At 42.1% G+C, this 20714-nt stretch overlaps 1 protein-coding gene across 1 annotated transcript in view; it reads right to left on the reverse strand.

The window, feature by feature from the left end:
* The window catches only part of LOC124619827 (cadherin-related tumor suppressor), a 300923-nt gene that overhangs the window by 132608 nt on the left and 147601 nt on the right, over nt 1-20714 (reverse strand). The window contains exons 9-15 of the mRNA XM_047146436.1: nt 19937-20209; nt 17478-17735; nt 14829-15134; nt 13463-13783; nt 10947-11138; nt 8421-8813; nt 1890-2090 (exon numbers count right to left, since the gene is read on the reverse strand). Of these exons, the coding sequence (XP_047002392.1) occupies nt 1890-2090; nt 8421-8813; nt 10947-11138; nt 13463-13783; nt 14829-15134; nt 17478-17735; nt 19937-20209 (1944 nt within the window). The remainder of the gene's footprint in view (nt 1-1889; nt 2091-8420; nt 8814-10946; nt 11139-13462; nt 13784-14828; nt 15135-17477; nt 17736-19936; nt 20210-20714) is intronic.

A 20714-nucleotide genomic window follows, 5' to 3' on the forward strand; every position in this document is an offset into this window, starting at 1 on the left:
CCATAATGTTGAGAATGAAATGTGAACAAGATACCTAAATTTCATATAAAATTTACAGTATAATATCATTTAAGTAGCAGGTAGGTGTTGTATGTAATATCAAGAAATATTCCATCTTTCGCGACTGTAATAATAAAAGTTTTATTTACACTGGGCAAGTTTGGCTTTATTTTAAAGCACTTCAATCAATGAAAAGTAAGGCACATACACAATGGTACTCATGTTCTCTTTCTTGTTTTTGTTCCACAGTCGCAGTTTTACCAATGGTATTGAAATATATTCCTCTTCCACAGCTGTAATAAGCGTCTTATTTAGACCAGACACGCTTTTCTCTTTTGAAGCATCTTCGGTGGACAGTATTTTGTCTCCTCCATTGCCAAATCACCTTTCATAGTTTTGTGCTGCGGTAACACAATATTCAACGTTTGTGTCGGCTGATCAGTGTTTTAGCAAATAAATGCTCTTTGTGAGTGCCACACACAAAAATTATATTTGACATAGCTCAGGGCACTTCGCTGATACACAGTATATTGAAGTCCTAATGTTTTTGTAAGTCCACAGTTTTGTTTAATGTATTATGTCTACTTCCTTTTGATTAATTGAAGTGCTTTAAAATAAAGCCTAACGTGCCCGGTGTAAATAAAACTTTTGTTACAGTCGCGAAAGATGGAATATTTCTTAATATTATATACAACACCTATCTGGTACTTAAATTAAATGAGATATTGTTATACAGTAATAGTTCCTGCTGTAAAACCTGAACCAAGCACCCACCAATTATAAACAACTTTCTGGAGAGGGCAACCACAGATCAGAGACACTGTGAATAACAATAACATCACTCAATAACCATTCAAATTATCATAAAAATTACAACAATTAGAAAGTCATGAATGATGAAGATGTTCCCACCAATTACCACTTACTCCAGTCCCACCACTTGTAAACTGTACAACATAAAAGGCAAAGAAATGTGTCAAACCATACATGTTGCTTACTAACTTAAGTGTGTTCACTGACGGTATTTTGTATATGAGTAACCTCTACCAAATGGCCTGAGCACATGAATGGACATAGAACTGACTGTGCCGGGACACCTGATATGCAACTGCTGAACATGGTCTATAATATGACCCCAGGGGATCCTGAGTGCTTGCAGCACCACACGAGGTATTTGGATCAATCTATTTGATGCAAATTTCCCTGAACTCTGTACATGGGAAATTGCTCTCAACATATTTACATCCCATCAACCTCCTGCACTCACCCTCTGTTAACATTTTACCCCCCCCCCCCCCCTTCTCATTATTATACATGGGGTGTTTATTCACTTAGTCAATTATTTTCTTCATATAACTTTTTATCATTTCTCTTCATCTATCCATTTTCTCTTCTCACTCTGTCGTTAACTCATCTCTGGACTGAAGTTGGCACAGTGCTTACACTATCGTTCACCTCCTACTTTTTCTGTATGCTTCCCCTTTTGTTTTTGTTATTCCTCGTCCTCGTCTTTCACCTTCTACTCTCTCTTCTATGCTTCCCCCTTCATCTTTGTTACCCCTCATCCTCATTATGGATGGGTCCTCTCATCCTGTCCTGGTGTAGCTTTCTAATTTTGTGCAACCTATCCCTCTTTCCCCCCAAGCTATTACAATCAGTGTTTCTTGTAAATGTGTCTTTCAGCAGTATTGGAATTTTTCCACTTGAAAGTAAGTACTGGCCCTTTGTAATCTTATATTTTTCTCAAGTGAATTTTCCTTTTGATGTAATAAATTATCAAAATTTCTCACACTCTTGAGTTTCAAAACCACTACTTTTCGACCTAATCCTGGAACACAACTATACATCAATTACCTCTACAGGTACAACAGAAGGTAAAGTCAAAGTACCTCGCAGTGGTAGTCACCCGTGGTGTCTGCGTCGTTGGGACGCACGTCGGCAATCTTTCCGTGTGGCAACTGCCCCTCGAAGGCATAGACGAGCACATGGACAGCGCGTGGTGTAGACGGGCTGTCATTCTGGTCCAGCACGACCACTGTCACCGGCAACTGCGACCGCATCGGTGGCTCCCCGCTGTCCTCCACCTCCACCTGTCATGAGTATTTGCATTCCATTATACTGAGGGCAGGCCACAATTTGTAACCAATTTCTATGATTAAAAAAAATGTAGTACTGTCACAAAAGGTTACTTACAGACTGGTTACACTTTTATTTTACAGGGTAATATTGTCAACTTTTGGTGCAAGAGAAAAGTTATACCTGGGGGGATATAAACAGCTAACTTAATGGCAATTTTCAAAACGCACACCTTCTTTCTGCTCAGCACATACATCGAGTTATCCGAAAATTCTGTACACATGGAGTGTAGATCCCTCTGGCGGTTGTAAACTTTACTTAGCTACTATAACAGACAGAACACTGAAGCTCAGTATCTTATTTCCTCGATCAGTTCCATCTACGGCTAAAGCTTTGATCAGTTATCTAGCCATTCTGGAAATACTAGTTAGTGGTTAGACTCATGTGGTAGTTTGGTGGCATGTCTCAACAGCATAAGTACAAATTGTGGTTTGAGCTCGAGTAAGGAAACACCTTCCTGTATCAAGTTTGCACAACTTCCCCTACAAATGACTGATTAAGTTTGTCATTGTTAATATACTGTGTCTTCTGAGAAAAAGCAAGGTGTCTATATACACACTGAACATTAATATAACCAACATATACAGGGACACATTCCTGACTGTAAATGGAAGAAAAAAGGTCCCTACAAACATCTGTCCTGAAACGTGTGAACAACAACAACAAATCATCTCGGAGGTGCATCACATCCATGTAACAAATGTTCAAAGTGGCCTCCATGGGATGCAACGCACACGTTGTATCATGGACTGCTACACTCTTTCACATGTCCTGGTCTCTCTGAATAGTGTCACAGGTGCCGTGAACACACTATTGAAAGGTCAGCACATCAGGAAGTGGTTCAGCATACACAACACTTTTCAGATATCCCCAGAGGTAAAAATCCAGGGGGTTTAAGTTCAGTGATCTCGAAGATCATGCTACAGGTCCTCAGCATCCCACCCAACATCTGGGGAAGATGTTGTTGAGGTGTCACCGAACTGCAATGTGGAAGTGGGGTGGTGCTCCATCATGCAGAAACCACATAACCTGTTGTATTGCAAAAGGCACAGTCTCAAGCAGCCCAGACAGAGTTTTCCGCAGGAAGTCCTGGTATGTTCCTCTTTTGAGGCACTGTGGAATAATAAGCAGTCCTAGTATGTGGTTACCAAGAATTCCTGCCCACTCACTGATGATGAACAGATGCAGATGAGACACGTCAACCATTCACTGAGGATTGTCTGAATTGACGCGGCATGTACACCGAGAGATTTTTACTCAAATGCTCTATCGGCTGAGGTACTTGACTAGTGACCTCTCGTGACTCATGACCTCTCTTCACAGCTTTACTTTTACTGGTACCTCATCTCCTGCCTTCCAAACTTCAAGATCCCACGTTCATGTCCTCGTCCGGCACACAGTTTTAATCTGCCAGGAAGTTTCATATCTGTGCACCTTCTGCTGCAGAGTGCAAAATTCATTATGAATGTAGGAAATTATCATGAAGAAAAAAACCATGTTACACTTACAAAGTGGTTCATAGAATCAGTAATAGCAAATCTGGGAAAACTGTCAACAATAGTTCTAGTTAATGCTTTTTACCATTGAGTTATTGTTGACAAGGCACCTATAGACAAAGGGAAAGGAGGAAATGGTTAATCCGGAAATTTATTGTTGCCGTGGTAGATGGTGCTGACAAATGAAAGTTCCTCTGGTCATGTGCCGTGTGTTCCTTTTGTGTTGCAGGCTGTGTTATTGATGCAGTGTACTGTAAGCAGCAAAATGGTCTAGCATTCACACCAGTAACAAGCCGAGATGGTGTTTGCGTATGGCCAAGCAAATGGAAACAATTGAGAGGCAGCACAGCAATACCAAAACAAGTACCCTCACAGACATGGACCACATCACACACATTTCAAACCCTATTTCGGTATTTGTGTGATGATGGGTCCTTTCAAACAAACAAATGTAGCCATGATAGAGCATTTGCCTGCAGATGGCAGAGGTCATATGTTCAAGTGGTGGCCTGGTACATTGTTTTAATCTGACAGAAGTTTCATTTCCTGTTTTCTTTGATTTAAAAATCAGGAGGCCATTTGGGAGGAAACCTAGCAAGATGCCTGCATGCATCATATTTAACTGAAATTACCTCATATTACAAAACTCTCATAGAGTTCCAGTTCTGCCCCAATTGCTGGAAGACATTGCCATTATTCCTTTGGTAGTTTCATCTGTCCAGCCCTGCTTGACAACATGACCAGAAATTACCAACCAACCTCTGCATTAAGAACTTACAGCTACAGAAATTCCCACAGTGAAACCCTAGGTTGTGTAAAATGGAGAATAACCGCTTGCAACTGCCTGAAAAAGTCCTGTTTTGTTCAGTGTGACCAATAACTTGCAGTGTTGGATGTTCCTTTCTGTGATAATAATTATAAACATGATAACGAACCGTAACCTCTGCAAGTGAATGTATATTGGTAATTATGGAGGAAAATTCTCATATAATATAAATCTTGTAATCTGCTTATCCATACAATATTTTTTTCACCATGTTTTTCAGTCTAGATGTTTCTCCAGTTTCCTTTTCTATCTTGAACACTTCCTTGCAAATTCTCATAATGGTGTTTTTATCTATATTCAAAGCCCAGCAGCTGACTACCACTAAATTTTTCAGTCTCTAAGTAGGCATGTAACATGCAAACTATTTCTCTCGAATGAGCTAACATGGCAAGCCCCACGCTAAGAGAATGATGTCAATCTTCCACACTTATCACAATTACACACACACACACACACACACACATATATATATATATATATATACACACACACACACACACACACACACATATATATATATATATATATATATATATATATATATATAAAAAGTTTTGCATCACCTCAGTTCCGAGAATTCCGGAACCTGTACAGAAAGCTGGAATAGAGATCAACATAAACATCATCTGCCCTTTTTATTGCTCATGAAAATCACACATTGCATGTTGTACCACCATACAGCGAGACCTTCAGAGGTGGTTGTCCATATTGCTGTACACACCGGTACCTCTAACACCCAGTAGCACATCCTCTTGCATTGATGCATGCATGTATTTGTCATGGCATACTATCCACAACTTCATCAAGGCTCTGTCGGTCCAGATTGTCCTACTCCTCAATGGTGATTCACCGTAGATCCCTCAGAGTGGCTGGTGGGTTATGTTGTCCATAAACAGCCCTTTCAATCTATCCCAGGCATGTACGATAGGGTTCATGTCTGGAGAAAATGCTGGCCACTCTAGTCGAGAGATGTCGTTATTCTGAAGGAAGTCATTTAAAAGATGTGCATGATGGGGGTGCAAATTGTCATCCATGAAGAAGACTGCCTCGCTAATATGCTGCCGATATGGTTGCACTATCGATCGGAGGATTGCCATTAACGGTGATATCCATGACCATCAGAAGCGTAAGTCGGTCCCACGTAGTGCCATCCCAAAACAGAAGAGAACCTCCACCTTCTGCGCTCGTTGGGCAGTGTGTCTAAGGCTTTCAGCCTGACCAGGTTGCCTCCAAACACATCTCCAATGATCGTCTGGTTGAAGGCATATGCAAAACTCACTGGTAAAGAGAACGTGATGCCAATCCTGGGCGGTCTATTTGGCATGTTGTTGGGCCCATGTGTAACCCCCTGCATGGTGTCGTGGTTGTAAAGATGGACCTCGCCATGGACGTCAGGAGTGACGTTGCACATCATGCAGCCTATTGCACACAGTTTGAGTCATAAAGCGACGTCCTGTGGCTGCACAAAAAGCATTATTCAACATGGTGGCGTTGCTGTCAGGGTTCCTCTGAGCCATAATCCATAGACAGCGGTCGTCCACTGCAGTAGTAGCCCTCGGGCGGCCTGAATGAGGCATGTCATCGACAGTTCCTGTCTCTCTGTATCTCCTCCATGTCCGCTTTGGTTCACTTCAAGACGCCTGGACACTTATCTTGCTGAGAGCCCTTCCTTGCACAAAGTAACAATGTGGACGCAATCAAGCCGCAGTATCGACCATCTAGGCATGGTTGAACTACAGACAACAAGAGCCGTGTACCTCCTTCCTGATGGAATGACTAGAACTTATCGGCTGCTGGACCCCCTTCATCAAATAGGCAGTGTTCATGCATGGTTGTTTACATCTTTGGGCATGTTTAGTGACATCTCTGAACAATTAAAGGGACTGTATCCAGGGTGATGCAAAACATTTTTTGATGTATTATCACCTGCTGATGGAGAAATATAACTGAGAAATGAAAACTGAGTTACTCACTCAGCCAAGCATTTAGTACTTGTTTTACAACAAAAGTAAAAGTTATCGAAAAGCTGTTTTTTTCCCCCCTATTATTAATACTGTTTTCGATGCTGTCCTCCATCTTTTTTCTTAGCACGTGCCAATCATTTAAGCTCTACGTAACTACTGGATCCAACATCCCCTATAGTCTGGTTTTCATATTTTAGGATTGCTGTCTCCTGAATATCCTTTCCCCTCCCCCTCCCCCTGCCCCCCCTCTCCAGCTGGCTGGCTGGCTGATGCTCTAGCAGATGTTGCATTAACCTGTCGTTTTTTCTTCCATGGGTCTTCCACAGACTTCATTCCTTATCTATTCTTTCTAGCACTTTTTTATGTTTATTACCTTATAAATAAATAAAGAACTTTTTTATTTTAAATTCAGTGCATTAGTATTTGTAAAATAACTTTCATATAGAGTTCATTAAAAAATGACGATCATTCCACTTGGGACCTGTGGAATGGTACATTAGCTTATTTGTTTTAGTTGTAAATATTTGTCATGTATTGTTGTTTTTCTGACATGTTCCACATCCTGGAGGACCTCCTCACTACGGATCAATTGGAATGAAAGTAAATCTAATCTAATCTAAACTGGAATGTGTTCCCCTAGAACTTTTCATCTTCATCCAAAACTTTCTTTCATTTCATTTATTGCTTCTTCAGTGTACAATCTGAATGGTAGTAGTGGTAGCTTACACCCTTGACTTACTCTCTTCTTGACACAAATTGGTCTTCTTGAACTTCCACTTTTATTACACCCACTTGGGTTTTGTAGGTGTTGCAAATAATTTGCTTTTCTTTGTATTTCACCCTCAATTGTCTAAGAATTATGAATATTCTCTTCATTAGTAAATACTAAGAAGATGTCCTGATTTTTCTTGGATCTTCCTTCCATCACCAACAACAATGTCAGAATTATTTCTCTGGCACCTTTTCACTCCCTGAGATCAAACCGATCTTTGCACATTACAATTTCAATTTTTGTTCTTATCCTACTGTATACTATTTTGATCAACACTTCACAAATGTGGCTTGTCACATTAATCATCTGACAGTTTGTGTGTTCATCCAAAAGTCCCTTCCTCAGTACAGTGATGGTGATGTTTCCTGAAAACCTGATAGTAAGTCACTTGTTTCACAGATATCTGACATTAACCCAAATAACCTTCTAGTTCCCAAATCACCCACAGATTTCAGTTAGCTGTTTAGGCAAATAATCACTTTCTGGTGACTTATTTGAGACTGAGTCATTTGGTGCTCAGCCAAACTCCCTGCTCCTCTCCTATCAAACTGCGAGACTTCACCATATAAGCCTTCTAAGTACCATTTGAACTTTCTCCCACATTTAATAGAGGTTTCCTACCTGCAGCTTGTAGGTTACCACCTTTACATTCTACTTTCCCGAAACTACATTGAACTTTCCTGTATTCTATGTCAATCTTCCTACAAACATATCTCTTTCAACACACTTCTCTCTTCCATTCTCATTTATCCTGTTTGCACATCCTATTAAATTCATTCCTAAGCAGCTCACAATGCAATGGTCCTTCCACAGTTGTACGATTTTCTCCTTTCTTCCGTGAGATCGACAATTTCCTGAGTCGTGAGTCATACACAGGTTCTTCACCTCTACTATAGCTATACTTATGATGTCCTGTACCACATTAGTTATTTTCTTCCTTATTATATTTCACTACTATTCCGGCAAACTGATTTCCATCATGTTACTTAAGACACTGGTCCCTGCCAGAGAAAATTTGCATTCCATTTCATTCTGTCTTAAGATTTCTGGCATTCCATTTCAGCACATATTCCTTTTTCTTATATTCTTTTGTATATCCCCTTATCCATTTAACAAAAAAATTGCTCCTGGAAAACTGAAATTGTAAAATAAATTATAAATTATATAAGGCAAAGTCGTAGGTGTAAACAGGTATGAGAAAGAGGCAAGATAAGAGATGTACTCACAATTATGTCAAGTTCCGGCGTGGCCTCCCGGTCCAGTGGACGTGTCGTGCGGACGAGCCCCGAGTGACGCTCGACAGAGATGAGGTCACGGTGGCGGCCACCCACCACACTGTAGGCGAAGGGCGCTCCGTTGGGTGGCAGGTCGGGGTCGGTAGCAGTCAGCGTCATTACGGACGTACCCGCAGGTTCATTTTCAGACACATAACCTCGTGACGCGTCAGCGGCCAGTTGTGGCCCGTTGTCGTTTATATCGGTGACCCGCACACGCAAAGTCGCAGTGCCCGTCTGCGGTGGCGTGCCCGTGTCTATGGCTCCCACGACCAGTGCGTACGCCGGCGTCACCTCACGGTCCAGCCGCGATGTGGTCTCCACTACGCCTGTCGCCGGGTCCACCTATCGACAAGCCGACAGTTGACTCAGCTCTTGTGTCGTCCACTGTGCACTGGGCAGGAGTGCATCTGAATTATGATTGGAGAATTCAGTAGAACTGGTACACAGGTCAGTAATGCACCACAGCATATAAAAAGGGAACATCTCTGCACAACAGATTAGGTTTTTGGCAGCACTCGTTTGGTGACAAGGTTGTTCTTGTGTTTGGAATCAACCACGCTAAGCAGTAGGTTTGTATATGTTTATATAATGGAAGGAAACATTCCACGTGGGAAAAATTATATATAAAAACAAAGATGAGGTGACTTACCGAACAAAAGCGCTGGCAGGTCAATAGACACACAAACATACACACAAAATTCAAGCTTTCGCAACAAACTGTTGCCTCATCAGGAAAGAGGGAAGGAGAGGGGAAGACGAAAGGAAGTGGGTTTTAAGGGAGAGGGTAAGGAGTCATTCCAATCCCGGGAGCGGAAAGACTCACCTTAGGGGGAAAAAAGGACAGGTATACACTCGCACACACGCACATATCCATCCACACATACAACACAAGCAGACATATTTAAAGATGTTGGTCTTTAAATATGTCTGCTTGTGTCTGTATGTGTGGATGGATATGTGTGTGTGTGCGAGTGTATACCTGTCCTTTTTTCCCCCTAAGGTAAGTCTTTCCGCTCCCGGGATTGGAATGACTCCTTACCCTCTCCCTTAAAACCCACTTCCTTTCGTCTTCCCCTCTCCTTCCCTCTTTCCTGATGAGGCAACAGTTTGTTGCGAAAGCTTGAATTTTGTGTGTATGTTTGTGTTTGTTTGTGTGTCTATCGACCTGCCAGCGCTTTTGTTCGGTAAGTCACCTCATCTTTGTTTTTATTTGTATATGTTTAGATACTCATCTCTACTGTTTCATTGTCACCGATATCTCTAGTAACTGGACTCGAGGGAGCCCAGAGCACTCCGGCCAAAGGGCGTTAATGGGGAATCACCAATACAACGCGGACATCCACAACAGGGATGACTGACAACACGCATCATACAGCGAAATACCGAGACCAGAGAGCAAAACCAAATCGTATACCTAGATGTAGCAACTATCAGCGACTACAGCACGATGAATAGGCAAATGATCACGAGCAATGTCTTAACACAACTGCAGGCTGGGCCCCTGTGCTGCCGGCTTTATAGGACCACCGTGAGCACCGATAGGCTGATGCGGCAGGTGTAGCCTGCGCATAGTGATGATGATGACAGCAGTGCTCGCACATTATAGAGGTGCTGCCTAGTGGCTGTTGTCTATGTCCGTGCCTTCTGGTGGGGTGTCAAAATTGTCAGATCATCATACCAGGACACCTTCATCTAACCTCCCCACAAAGCACTGAATCCATCTACAACTACACCTACAATGCACTTGATGCACAAAGGAGACAAAAATTCCAGCAGGGTACATCAGTAGCTTGTGTCCCAACTTTTTTAATGTTTGGCCACTAGGGGAAATTTAAGAACGTCATCATACAGCTTTATGTGGCACAAGTCATTTAGGAGGTAGTATTGAAAGGTATTTGTTTTGTTGAGACAATGGGCATCTGGAAAACCAGGACGTGAAATGATAAACATGTGCCATTATTTCTGACATATTTTCCCCTCGGAGTTGCCCACATAATATTCATAACTGGTGGTACAAGATATCCTAGACAGTTATACACATTGTGGTATGGAAATAGGTGAATGTCTTGCAATTTATTCTTACAGCTTTTTAACTACCAAAAACATCAGATCAAAAACTTACAGTATCCTCATAAAAAAGAGTGTAGTAATACAATGGTTATTACAAAGTTTACTGAATGTTTTTGAGAAGAAGATGAAAAACATGCTAAACATGAAGAACACTGCACTTGTAAGCTGCAGGTTTTGCCCCATTATATGCAGACAAAGAGGTAACATTCCACTCATTCACCTCAGCCTTCACTTCCAGAGCACAAGCTATACAGTGTGTGTAGATAATGGAACTGTAACATTAGGTAGTTTGCTTAAGAGTATTGACTTGGGCTTACCAGCACTGATGGACCATTCATTTGTCACAGTTGTGACCAGTACAGTACGCACAAAGGCAAGAGAGTCATATAACACTAAATGACTTGCCTTGAAGGCGTGCTGAGCGTTGCCAGCGATGATCGAGTAGGAGAAGTGGTTGTTGTGAGGCCGCACATCACTATCAGTGGCGCGCACAGTGGCCACCAGGGCGCCTGGCGCTGCCCCTTCCGACACCTCCGCTTCGTACACTTCTCGCTCGAATTCTGGCGGGTCGTTGCCATCCTGGATGGAGATGATCACCTGCAGCAAAAGAGAACAAATGTCAACATCGCCCTGGCACAAAATCTAATATTGCTACAGGCATTTACCATACGAGGGTGGTTTTCGATGTTGTCTACTGAGGCTTGTCTTCACTGTCTGCAAAACACTCAAAAGTTAGCAGTATTAATCTTTTATTAGTGTACAGATCACCAAAATTGCTTTATCCAGTAACCTACTTCTGTACTCGTCTTGAAACTGCAAACTTTCTCACTTGTTATAATTGCAGTTGTTTGCAGACTCATCACAAATCCTATACCCACTGCCGCAGTTGTCTACAGACATGTCACAAATCCTATACCTACCTCCTGCAATTTGTCAATGACACTGTCTACTGAGGCATTGCGTACTGACTTCCTGTGACTTATCACTTCCCTTTGAAATAGTGTCTGATACGAATAGGTTCAATTGACATCCCAAGCCAGTTGTCCGAAGCATCCAAGTATTTTAACAAGTCTCCCATTGTGGAATTTATTTACCCATGAAAAATTAACAGGTGAGATATTCTAGCACCACAGTGTATTTGGAACTAGTGGCAGTTCACAACCAGCAAAATATGCTCAGTTTGCCACAAACTGAGAACACTGTCCCTGACTGAATCTTCTGAACAGTTACCACTACCTCACTTGTCGATAGCCGACACTTGGTAAGTGCTGAACCTCAATGGTCATCTTTATAATTTGTACTTCCAGGATGTTGGTGCCGTCATTTTATTTCCTGTAAGGTTTATATTCGACAGCTCGATTAATCAGTCATGGTGACAAAGGAAACGAGTCAAATCTTACCCCTATTTTTGCGGCCCTAGTCCAAACTGGGCACACGTTTGAGCCTCACCTCATTCCTTCTGTCAGAATGGAAAATAATTTTCACTGCCTGCATTTTTCACAATCACTCACCACACTGTTTTTCCTAAATTCGCTGTGGAAACTGTCCGTATTCATTGAATGCCTGCAGGAATTCTCCATTGGTAGAAAGTTGGCATCCTTTCAGCCGAGTAATGTCCTGAAAGAAGAGGAGACCTGGGCTAGATGCAGAGTGTCCATAAACTACAATCACTGCCACAGTTACACAGCTTGGAACCCAGTCATAATGAAATAATCAGCTGTCACATACCAACTCGAACAGATGGTTATTGACACCAGTGCAACTCAAGCCTCCATCTACAACTTTCCATAGACTTTTTCTGTAAGAAGTAAGAACTGACCCCATATGATGAAGAGTTTAGGCAAAATTCTCTTCTTGACAAAATGAGACTTTCGGTTTACAGGAACTGCACTCTTGCTTTCAAATACTCACTTAAATGTCTTGTCAATAAGGCTACATTTAACTGATTTTTACAAGGCTATTCACATTGTGAGCTGTGACACTTTGAATTCCTTTTCAATACTCGTATGTCACCTGAGAGGTAAGAGCCATCTGCTTCTCAATGAGTAATTGTGAGACCTAGAAGAAACAAAGCTTTTGTTGTTTTAATTTAGTCTAGTTTAAATTGGTGAATAATGAGTGCAGATTGGCCTGAGAATTCCCCTTTACGCACATATGGTGCACACCAGTCCTCCTAGTTTGTCCTATCTGTAAACAATTGATACGGTCAACCAGAAACAGGGAGCATCCTCAAAACCACAATTAAATGTCTGAAACACTGCAAATAATTTGATTACTGAGTAGAGGTGAGGTCACTCTGATCGAAGCACTGAAGACAAGACATAAAACAATATTTCCAAAGATTGTGTCCCCAACTGTTCATTAAATTGCTAGAAAGCCAAAGACGCTTCCTGTATCAATGAAAATAATCAGTTTTTGAACATCTTTTGTAATTGAATAGGTAAAACATCTCACCAAGCAGTGGCAGGAGAACACACATAGAAAGGTATTTAAATTTTCAAGCTTTTGGAGCCAGTGGTTTTTTCTTCTGGTAGAAGGGTTGAAAATGAAGGAAGAGAGGTGAAGGAAAAGGACTGGTGAGGTTTCCCCTGCACACCTCTTCTTTTTCTTTCAACCCTTCTGCCAGAAGGAGCCACTGGTTCCAAAAGCTTGCACATTTAAATACCTTTGCACGCATGTTCCCCTGCTGCTGCTTGGTAAGTAGATTTTTTATCTATCCAATTACATTCTAAAGGAAGTTCCTGAATCCTAATACATTTTGGGAGCTTCAGACGACACACTCGTATTTTAGATCAACTGCGTAAGCAGTTCTCTGCAAGAGAAAGTCGTTAGAAGTTGTGCAGTTTCTTCCCACATCTGAACTTAAGGGCTCCACACCCGATCCTGACACTACCCCCAAAGCGATACTGAAGGCAGCTTACCTGGGCCTCGTCAGTGTCATTGCCACGGATGGAGCCACGGTTCTTGGCCAGCACAGTGAGGACGGCACGGCTCTGTGTCTCGCGGTCGAGGCGGCGCGCCACTCGGATTTCACCCGTGGTGGCAACGATGCTGAAGCCTCGGTCATTGCTGGCGCCCACGAACAGGTAGAAGACGTGCCCGTCATCGCCTGCATCCTCATCTGTGGCACGCACGGTGCCGACACTTGTGCCCACTTCAGCAGACTCGGAGACGTCCAGGTGGAATACGGGTTGCACGAAGTGTGGGTAGAACTCGTTTTCCCCCGTCACGTGCACCACCACCTGCACACAGCATCTCCTCTCCTCACCCTCTCACTCTCAGGCAGAGGGAAGACAACAGCAGCAGCTACGTGTGTCACATGTGAGGCAGTACAACACAATATGGTATGTCTTATTTATACATTATGTCTGCTGACATTCTCGTTCTGGTGTTTGACTGCAACCAATACATCAAGGTCTTCACCCACCACTGTGGGAGCTTATGGTAGTGTTCACTCATTATCACTCAGTAATGATCAATGATGACATTCCAGAACAAACACTTATGTATTGGATAGCAATAATGTGTTGTAGAAATAGTCTGCAGTGTTAGATACAATGTGGGAATTTGCCAGTTTTCCAGACTGAAAGCAATGATTTTCATTGTTTTTAAATGCTGTGATTCAGTACAGTATATTATTTAGGTGCGTTCAGCATTTTGCACAGCAGTTGCATGCTTTTACAGTGCCACTGATGCTGTTTTTTGTGTACTGTTGCTTACAAGTGGGTGTCACTCTCCTAATTGGATTAGTAGTGATTAGGAATTAAGCGTCAATCTAAGAAATGTGCTAGTTATTTTACAGCCCACCGAGTTGCAAGGTGATTACATTAGGAAACAAGACGCTACATGGAATTCTCACAAAATTCTAGCGATGACTGCTTATACTCCACTTAACTGTAAGTTTAATAGTGTAAAGGGTTAATACTGTGACTTTTACAATCACTATATGTCCTGGGTTTCTTTGGTTGTCAAACCGCCATGGAAATTATGTCGATTTTTCAGTATGGCAGGGGGTTCGATGCTCTTCTGCAGTCGAAGCCTGCCAGCTGCAGTCAGTGTGTAAATATGGAAAGCTGCTGACAGAACAGAGGGAAAAGACAGGCAGATGATATGAACAGAAGAGGCAGTTTTGTGTTTTAAACTCTCAACAACATTGAATTAGTTAGGGGGCACAATGATAGCTCAGCTGGGCAGAGTCAGACGAGGAAACTGATTGCCGTACTAGAGCAACAGTCCTGGCATCTCTCAAATAGTGTCCCTCTCACTCAATATGTCCAGATTACTGACCTTGGTGGAGCCATACATGGGTGAGTCAGGATTAGCGGCGAGCACGTCGAGTGTGTACAGCTGGGTCTGCTCGTAGTCGAAGGGTCGACGGGAGTAGAGCACGCCCGTATCTGGGTCCAAACGGAAGGCGTCGCGTCCCGAACCACCCACTACGGAATAGCGCACGACAGCATAGCGTGCCGAGTCGGCGTCATGTGCGAGCAGTGTGAACACTGCCGTGCCCGCTGGCGCATTCTCACGCACCGATGCCGAGTACTCGGCGTGCTCGAATGCTGGTGCGTTGTCGTTCACGTCTGTCAGAGTCACCTGCAAATGGTAATTTAGGAAGAGCGTCAGTTGCGGCATCAAGTCATGGAATCTTACTGCTTAAATACAAACTACTGTTGTGCTTCTGGTTACAGATAAAAACAAATCACAAAAGTTCTCTCCACCATCTCAATTTACATAAAGTCAAAATATTAACTTTACTTCAAAATGACAATAACCATAATAATAAAGGAATTTATCCAAAATGTAATTGCATGAAAGATTTAAAATAGGTTAAAAGTGCACACAGTGACCCACAGTTAGGAGACAGGTGTTGATTGTTTCACCTGTGGCTGGAGAAAGCCGAGTCTGTACTGTGTAACATGCTTCAGGGACTGCAGCTTATTACCAGCTTATTCCAGGCACTCAACCTCCCACTGACATGTGAAAGCTGTGTCTACAAATCTGTTATCCCAGATACCCACATGTTCTGATGTCAAACTGAACACCACTTCCTTCCCTAGATATTAGAGCAAATCGAGGGTCCTGGATAGACTGGAGAGGGATATGCTCCCTTGACTGCCGGAAATGCAAACACAGAAACCAAGTAGATGAGTACATTCACTAATGGAACATAGGTCACCTATTCCAGATCCTGCAAGGTTGTATATACCTCTGCAGTGAGATTAAGCATTTGTCCAGGATACGAGTTCTGGGAACTCAATCTGATTACAAAACAAAATGGCTATTCTCCTTTACTTCTATCCACTTATTGGCAGTGGCAGATTGAAGCTATGTTGCAAGCCAGGAAGTAAATAGGAGAGCATCCAAATGGAGGATTGTTGCCTTCCAAAAACAGACATCTTGCACACAGCTTTTATGAAGGGATAAAACAGAGCTGACAATGTGTTTTCAATGGTGATTTCTTAACATTATAGAAGCAATGTCTTCAGTTTACAGGCACTTTAAGTATGGACTGCTGTTATGGACTGCAAAGCATATGTAATTCCTCAGGAGTTCCATCTGAGTTGGCGTTGGATATTGTTTCACAGCTGCTACGGAAATCGTGTGCTCTAGTGCACCACAAATCATTTGTTATGAGTAGGGACCCGAAAATGTAGCATTTATTTTTGGAAAAATTGATATCTATTTTTGGAAGGTCACTTCTATTTATGACAAAATTCAGATTTTTTTCTGTTTTTAAATAATTGATGTAGAAATTTCATGATAGGTATCTGAAGATAAAACCTTAGTGGTTTGAAATTGACTGTTAAAAAGAACATCACTGACTGGGAAGCTTTCTGACTGAGATGTTTGTTTTTGCAAAAACTTCAAAATTTTTTTTCTGAAATACTCTTTCCTTCTTTTTTTGGGTGTACTGAAGTGTTCACTACATGACTGTTTTGTGCTATGAAGCAGCGGCATTTTTCCGCCAGGGAATTGAGTGAGTCTCTGATGTGAGGTGTTTCTCGACATTATTTTTCTTTTCTCACCCAAATTGATAATGAAAAAATCCACAGTATATTAATTTAGTCCTTCGTCAATCTTCACAACCGAGTTACCAATGCTTGACAATGCCACAAGCAGAAGTGGCAAGACGCTTATAGCACAGAAGCAGAGCTGAAAATAGCTCTAGCCGCACACTAAGGGAAGAATTTTGGCACGGTCAAAACACACCGATAGGTTTTGTTTTCCACCTGCTGTAGTGCAGTGAGTGGCCACTATAAACTGGCGGCTGGCTGTGAGTGTAAACAACTAGAACTTTGGCCATCACAGGGAAGAGGAGTTGTGCAAGGAAACAAGCCTCATCTCCCTCTCCCATGCGTTCTGTGTTTCTGCGAAAGCAGAACTGACACATGATAACAGGTATTGCCGAGCTCTTCTCATGTCTGAGGGTTATAAATAAAATTCGTGATGAACTACACATATTCTATTCATTCATTTTAAAATAAGAAAAAAAAAGAAAACAACACACAACACACATCACAATGCATTTTGTGATAGCTACTACACAATTGCTTGCTGACATTGGTATCAGAATCATTTCAATCATCAGAAGATGATAACTTTCACAGCTGTGTGGTGTCATGATTGTTTATGTTAGACTATGTTGGCATTGTAAACAAGGTAATTCAAGTATTTGACACAACCACAGTTCTTAAACCCTGCCACCTAAAGATGCCATGTTAAAATTTCTGCTTTATATACTGGTGATGGGCTGATAGATATTTTCCTCAAAAAATAATCCATTTTTTGGGACAGAAATGATGCACTGCTGCTGAAACAAGGTGTATCAATTGATTTAACAGTTGTACGGCAAAATACTAGAAAGCTGTGAGACAGAGAAAGAGAGGGAGAGCTGCAGGCTGGCAGCAGCTGCTGTGTCCTGAGAGCCGTACTCACCCTCAGCGTGGCAGTGGCATGGCGCGGTTCAAAGGCAAGGTCGCTGGCAGTTATGTTGAGGTGGTACTCGGGCACCGAGTCATAGTCGAGCGGCTGGCGGATGGTGACTGCTCCCGTCTCTGCGCTCACAGCAAACTCCTCACACTCGCTCCCACTGGAGATGGTGTAGCGCACCATCCCGTTTGGGCCCTCGTCACCATCCGTTGCCGATAGCGTCACGATGGTCGAGCCCACAGGCTCGTTCTCAGGGACTATGACCTGTGGACAAGAAATGGTCATCATTCCTGCTCATCAATGTGCCAGTAATACTACTTTACTCTACACGTATGATTGTTTACTATTCTTGCCGTGTGCCAGTAATACTACTTTACTCTACACGTATGATTGTTTACTGTTCTTGCCGTACTAAGTTATGTTTGGTTTTTGTGACTTTGTAGCTTTCTTTAATACCCACATTACTGCTTGAAGTTAGTATTTTTCGTAAAGTATTAAGCCATAGAAGAGATGCCATAACTGAGGAACTGTACATACAGAAGGATAAAAATCTGAACTACGTGTCATTAAGGACACAAATAGATGTTCTGAAAAACTTTTTAATGCAAATGTATCGGACAATGGAAAACTCAGTACCATCGAAAACTCAGTACCATCGGGGGGGGTGGGGGGGGGGGGGGTGGGGGGGGGGGGGGAAATTTCAGTTTCCTGCAATGTGTAGAATATAAAGTATGGAGGAAAATCACAGTTACATGCCCTGTCAAAGGCAAGGTCACTGGCATGTGGCACATGCAAATAAATAAATAAATAAGTAAAATAAAAAATAAAAATAAATAAATAAATTCACACTAGCTTTTGAGCTCTTGATCTTGCTCTAGCAAAAGTACACACATCACACACACAACCACAGAGATACTCAAATACACACATCCACTGCTGCGTGTGTCTTTGAGAGGTGTGTGTGTGCGTGTGTGTGTGTGTGTGTGTGTGTGTGTGTGTGTGTGTGTGTACTTTGACTAGAGAAAAAGCAAGAACTCAAAACGCTATTGCGAATACTGTTTTCTCTTCATGTTTCTAAGTGCCACACATCAGTCAACTACAGTGAGTTGTTGGCCTTCCTTTATTTTACATATTATTCCATCCAGGAATTTCCATTATTGTTATACATGGTCACTAGTGGTGATTTATTGTAAGATATGCCAAAAAATCCTTTATTTTGCTGTAACCATTGACAAATGGGATTTCTAGCATTGCTAAACCTTTACTGCTATGACTAACTCCCGGCCTTTGAAAGACAGATAAGTGTCCCATAACTTCAAATTTATCATTCACTACCACACAGTATGGTGTGATATTCTGTCTACAGTGAACCACTCAAAATATAAGGAGACATTAGCATTTGGTGACAGGATGATCCAATGATGTACAGAAAAGCTTTACTAACAGCTTTGGTGACTGTATTCCTCACTCATTGAAGGTATGATGGAGCATGTGAAGAGCCTTTACCTTCAATGTTGCACTTTATGAAAACAGCTGATCAAATAGAGAGGGTCGCTATACGTCTATATGTGCGGAACATCTGCTAACCTGGTGAATGCTGATGTTACCCAGTTACAGAACATGTGTACCACTGTTTCAGCACAAGCCTATGTGCACTGTAGTCATCAGTGGGCTACACGAGTGTGGCGCTGCAGGAGCTGAGGAGACCATTTGTAAACGAATTGGCAAAAATGACTCTTTTGTAGTGTATTGACACAGGGCAGGTCATCAACTCTTCTAGCAGAAATCTACACTATTTTCCTGAATAATTACACAAACAGCAATGGTATTATTTACATAAATAGGACTCATGGTACATAAAAACAATAGCTTTGCCACAACTTTTGCAATTACGAGCAAGTAAGGCGACAGAATTTAATGCTTGCACTTGGAAGAACTGGGGTTTCAAACACCATCTGGCTATCCATATTTATGTTTCCCATCATTTCCATAAATTAATTAAGGTGAATGCCAGGATGGGTCCTTCAAATAGGGATATAGTCAATTTCCTCTCTGTTCTTTCTTGTGCACATTTCTAAGTGACCACAAAATCGACGGGATGTTAAACTCTAATCTTCCTTTTATTATTACAATTTGATCTTGTGGACAGAATAAAGTGGCTGCCCCTGCCTGATGCAGAAAAAACTGCAACTCTTTCTTCTCTTTACCAATTAGTTTTCACAAATATGAATGACACACATTATAATTATATAATAAGCTGACATGTTTCCTATTCAGTCTGGAAATGGGGAAAGAATAAAGCAAAAGTTGTCCTTCCAGTTGAGCTTGTTTCAATTAACATGTTAAGTCAGTTTCAATGAATGCATGTAATTTATTCACTACAACAGATCTGAACAGCCACATACTGAATTTGGAACTGTTGTACAGTATTCTCAAACATTTAAGGACATCTGTCAGACCTTTACCTGGTAGCTAAGCGTGTTGAAGACAGGGCTGTGGTGGTTGTCTGGGGTGACCACCAGGGTGACAGTGACATCAGCGTGTCGTGGCGGGACGCCATGATCACGCGCCCGCACCCCCAGCAAGTACGTCACACCGGCACTGCCCGGGGCCCGTGCCACAGAGATCCAGCCTGTGTCACGTGCCACCTGGAAGAACTGAGAGCCGTTGCCCGCACCTGTCTTCACGTACTCCACCTCGGCGTTCACACCCACATCTAGGTCATCGTGTGCCGTCACCTGAAAACATGTCACACATGCCGTTTGTCAAACACTCCACAGGAGGACCCACAGGCTACCCCCATCACCATTATCCTCATTTACAGTTGTTGGAAAAATATTAACATCATCTTAATACAGTGTGCAATGTGACTAACTCAGTCATAAATTAGTAGAGAATATATTACCTTGGATTATAATGAGGTATCTCAAACAGCATGATCTCCATGCCCACTAGCACAGATTCAGAAAATATTGATCACGCAAAACCCAGCTTGGACTTTTCTCACATGAAAGCCACAGATCGAGTTAAGTGCACGGATGCAGCATTTCTTGACATCCCAAAAATATTTGACTCACTACTACACCAACAATTATTACCAAAAGTATATATGGGATACCAGACAAAACTGATATTGAGATAGTCTTGGTAGAGAGGGTGCTGCAAGTTATCTCGGATGAGGAATCATCAACAGAAGCACGAGTGCCTTCCCGAGTGCCCCAGGGGTGTGTGATGCCAACCCCT

The sequence above is a fragment of the Schistocerca americana genome, chromosome 6, assembly GCF_021461395.2.
Source record: "Schistocerca americana isolate TAMUIC-IGC-003095 chromosome 6, iqSchAmer2.1, whole genome shotgun sequence".
NCBI classification, from domain to species: domain Eukaryota; kingdom Metazoa; phylum Arthropoda; class Insecta; order Orthoptera; family Acrididae; genus Schistocerca; species Schistocerca americana.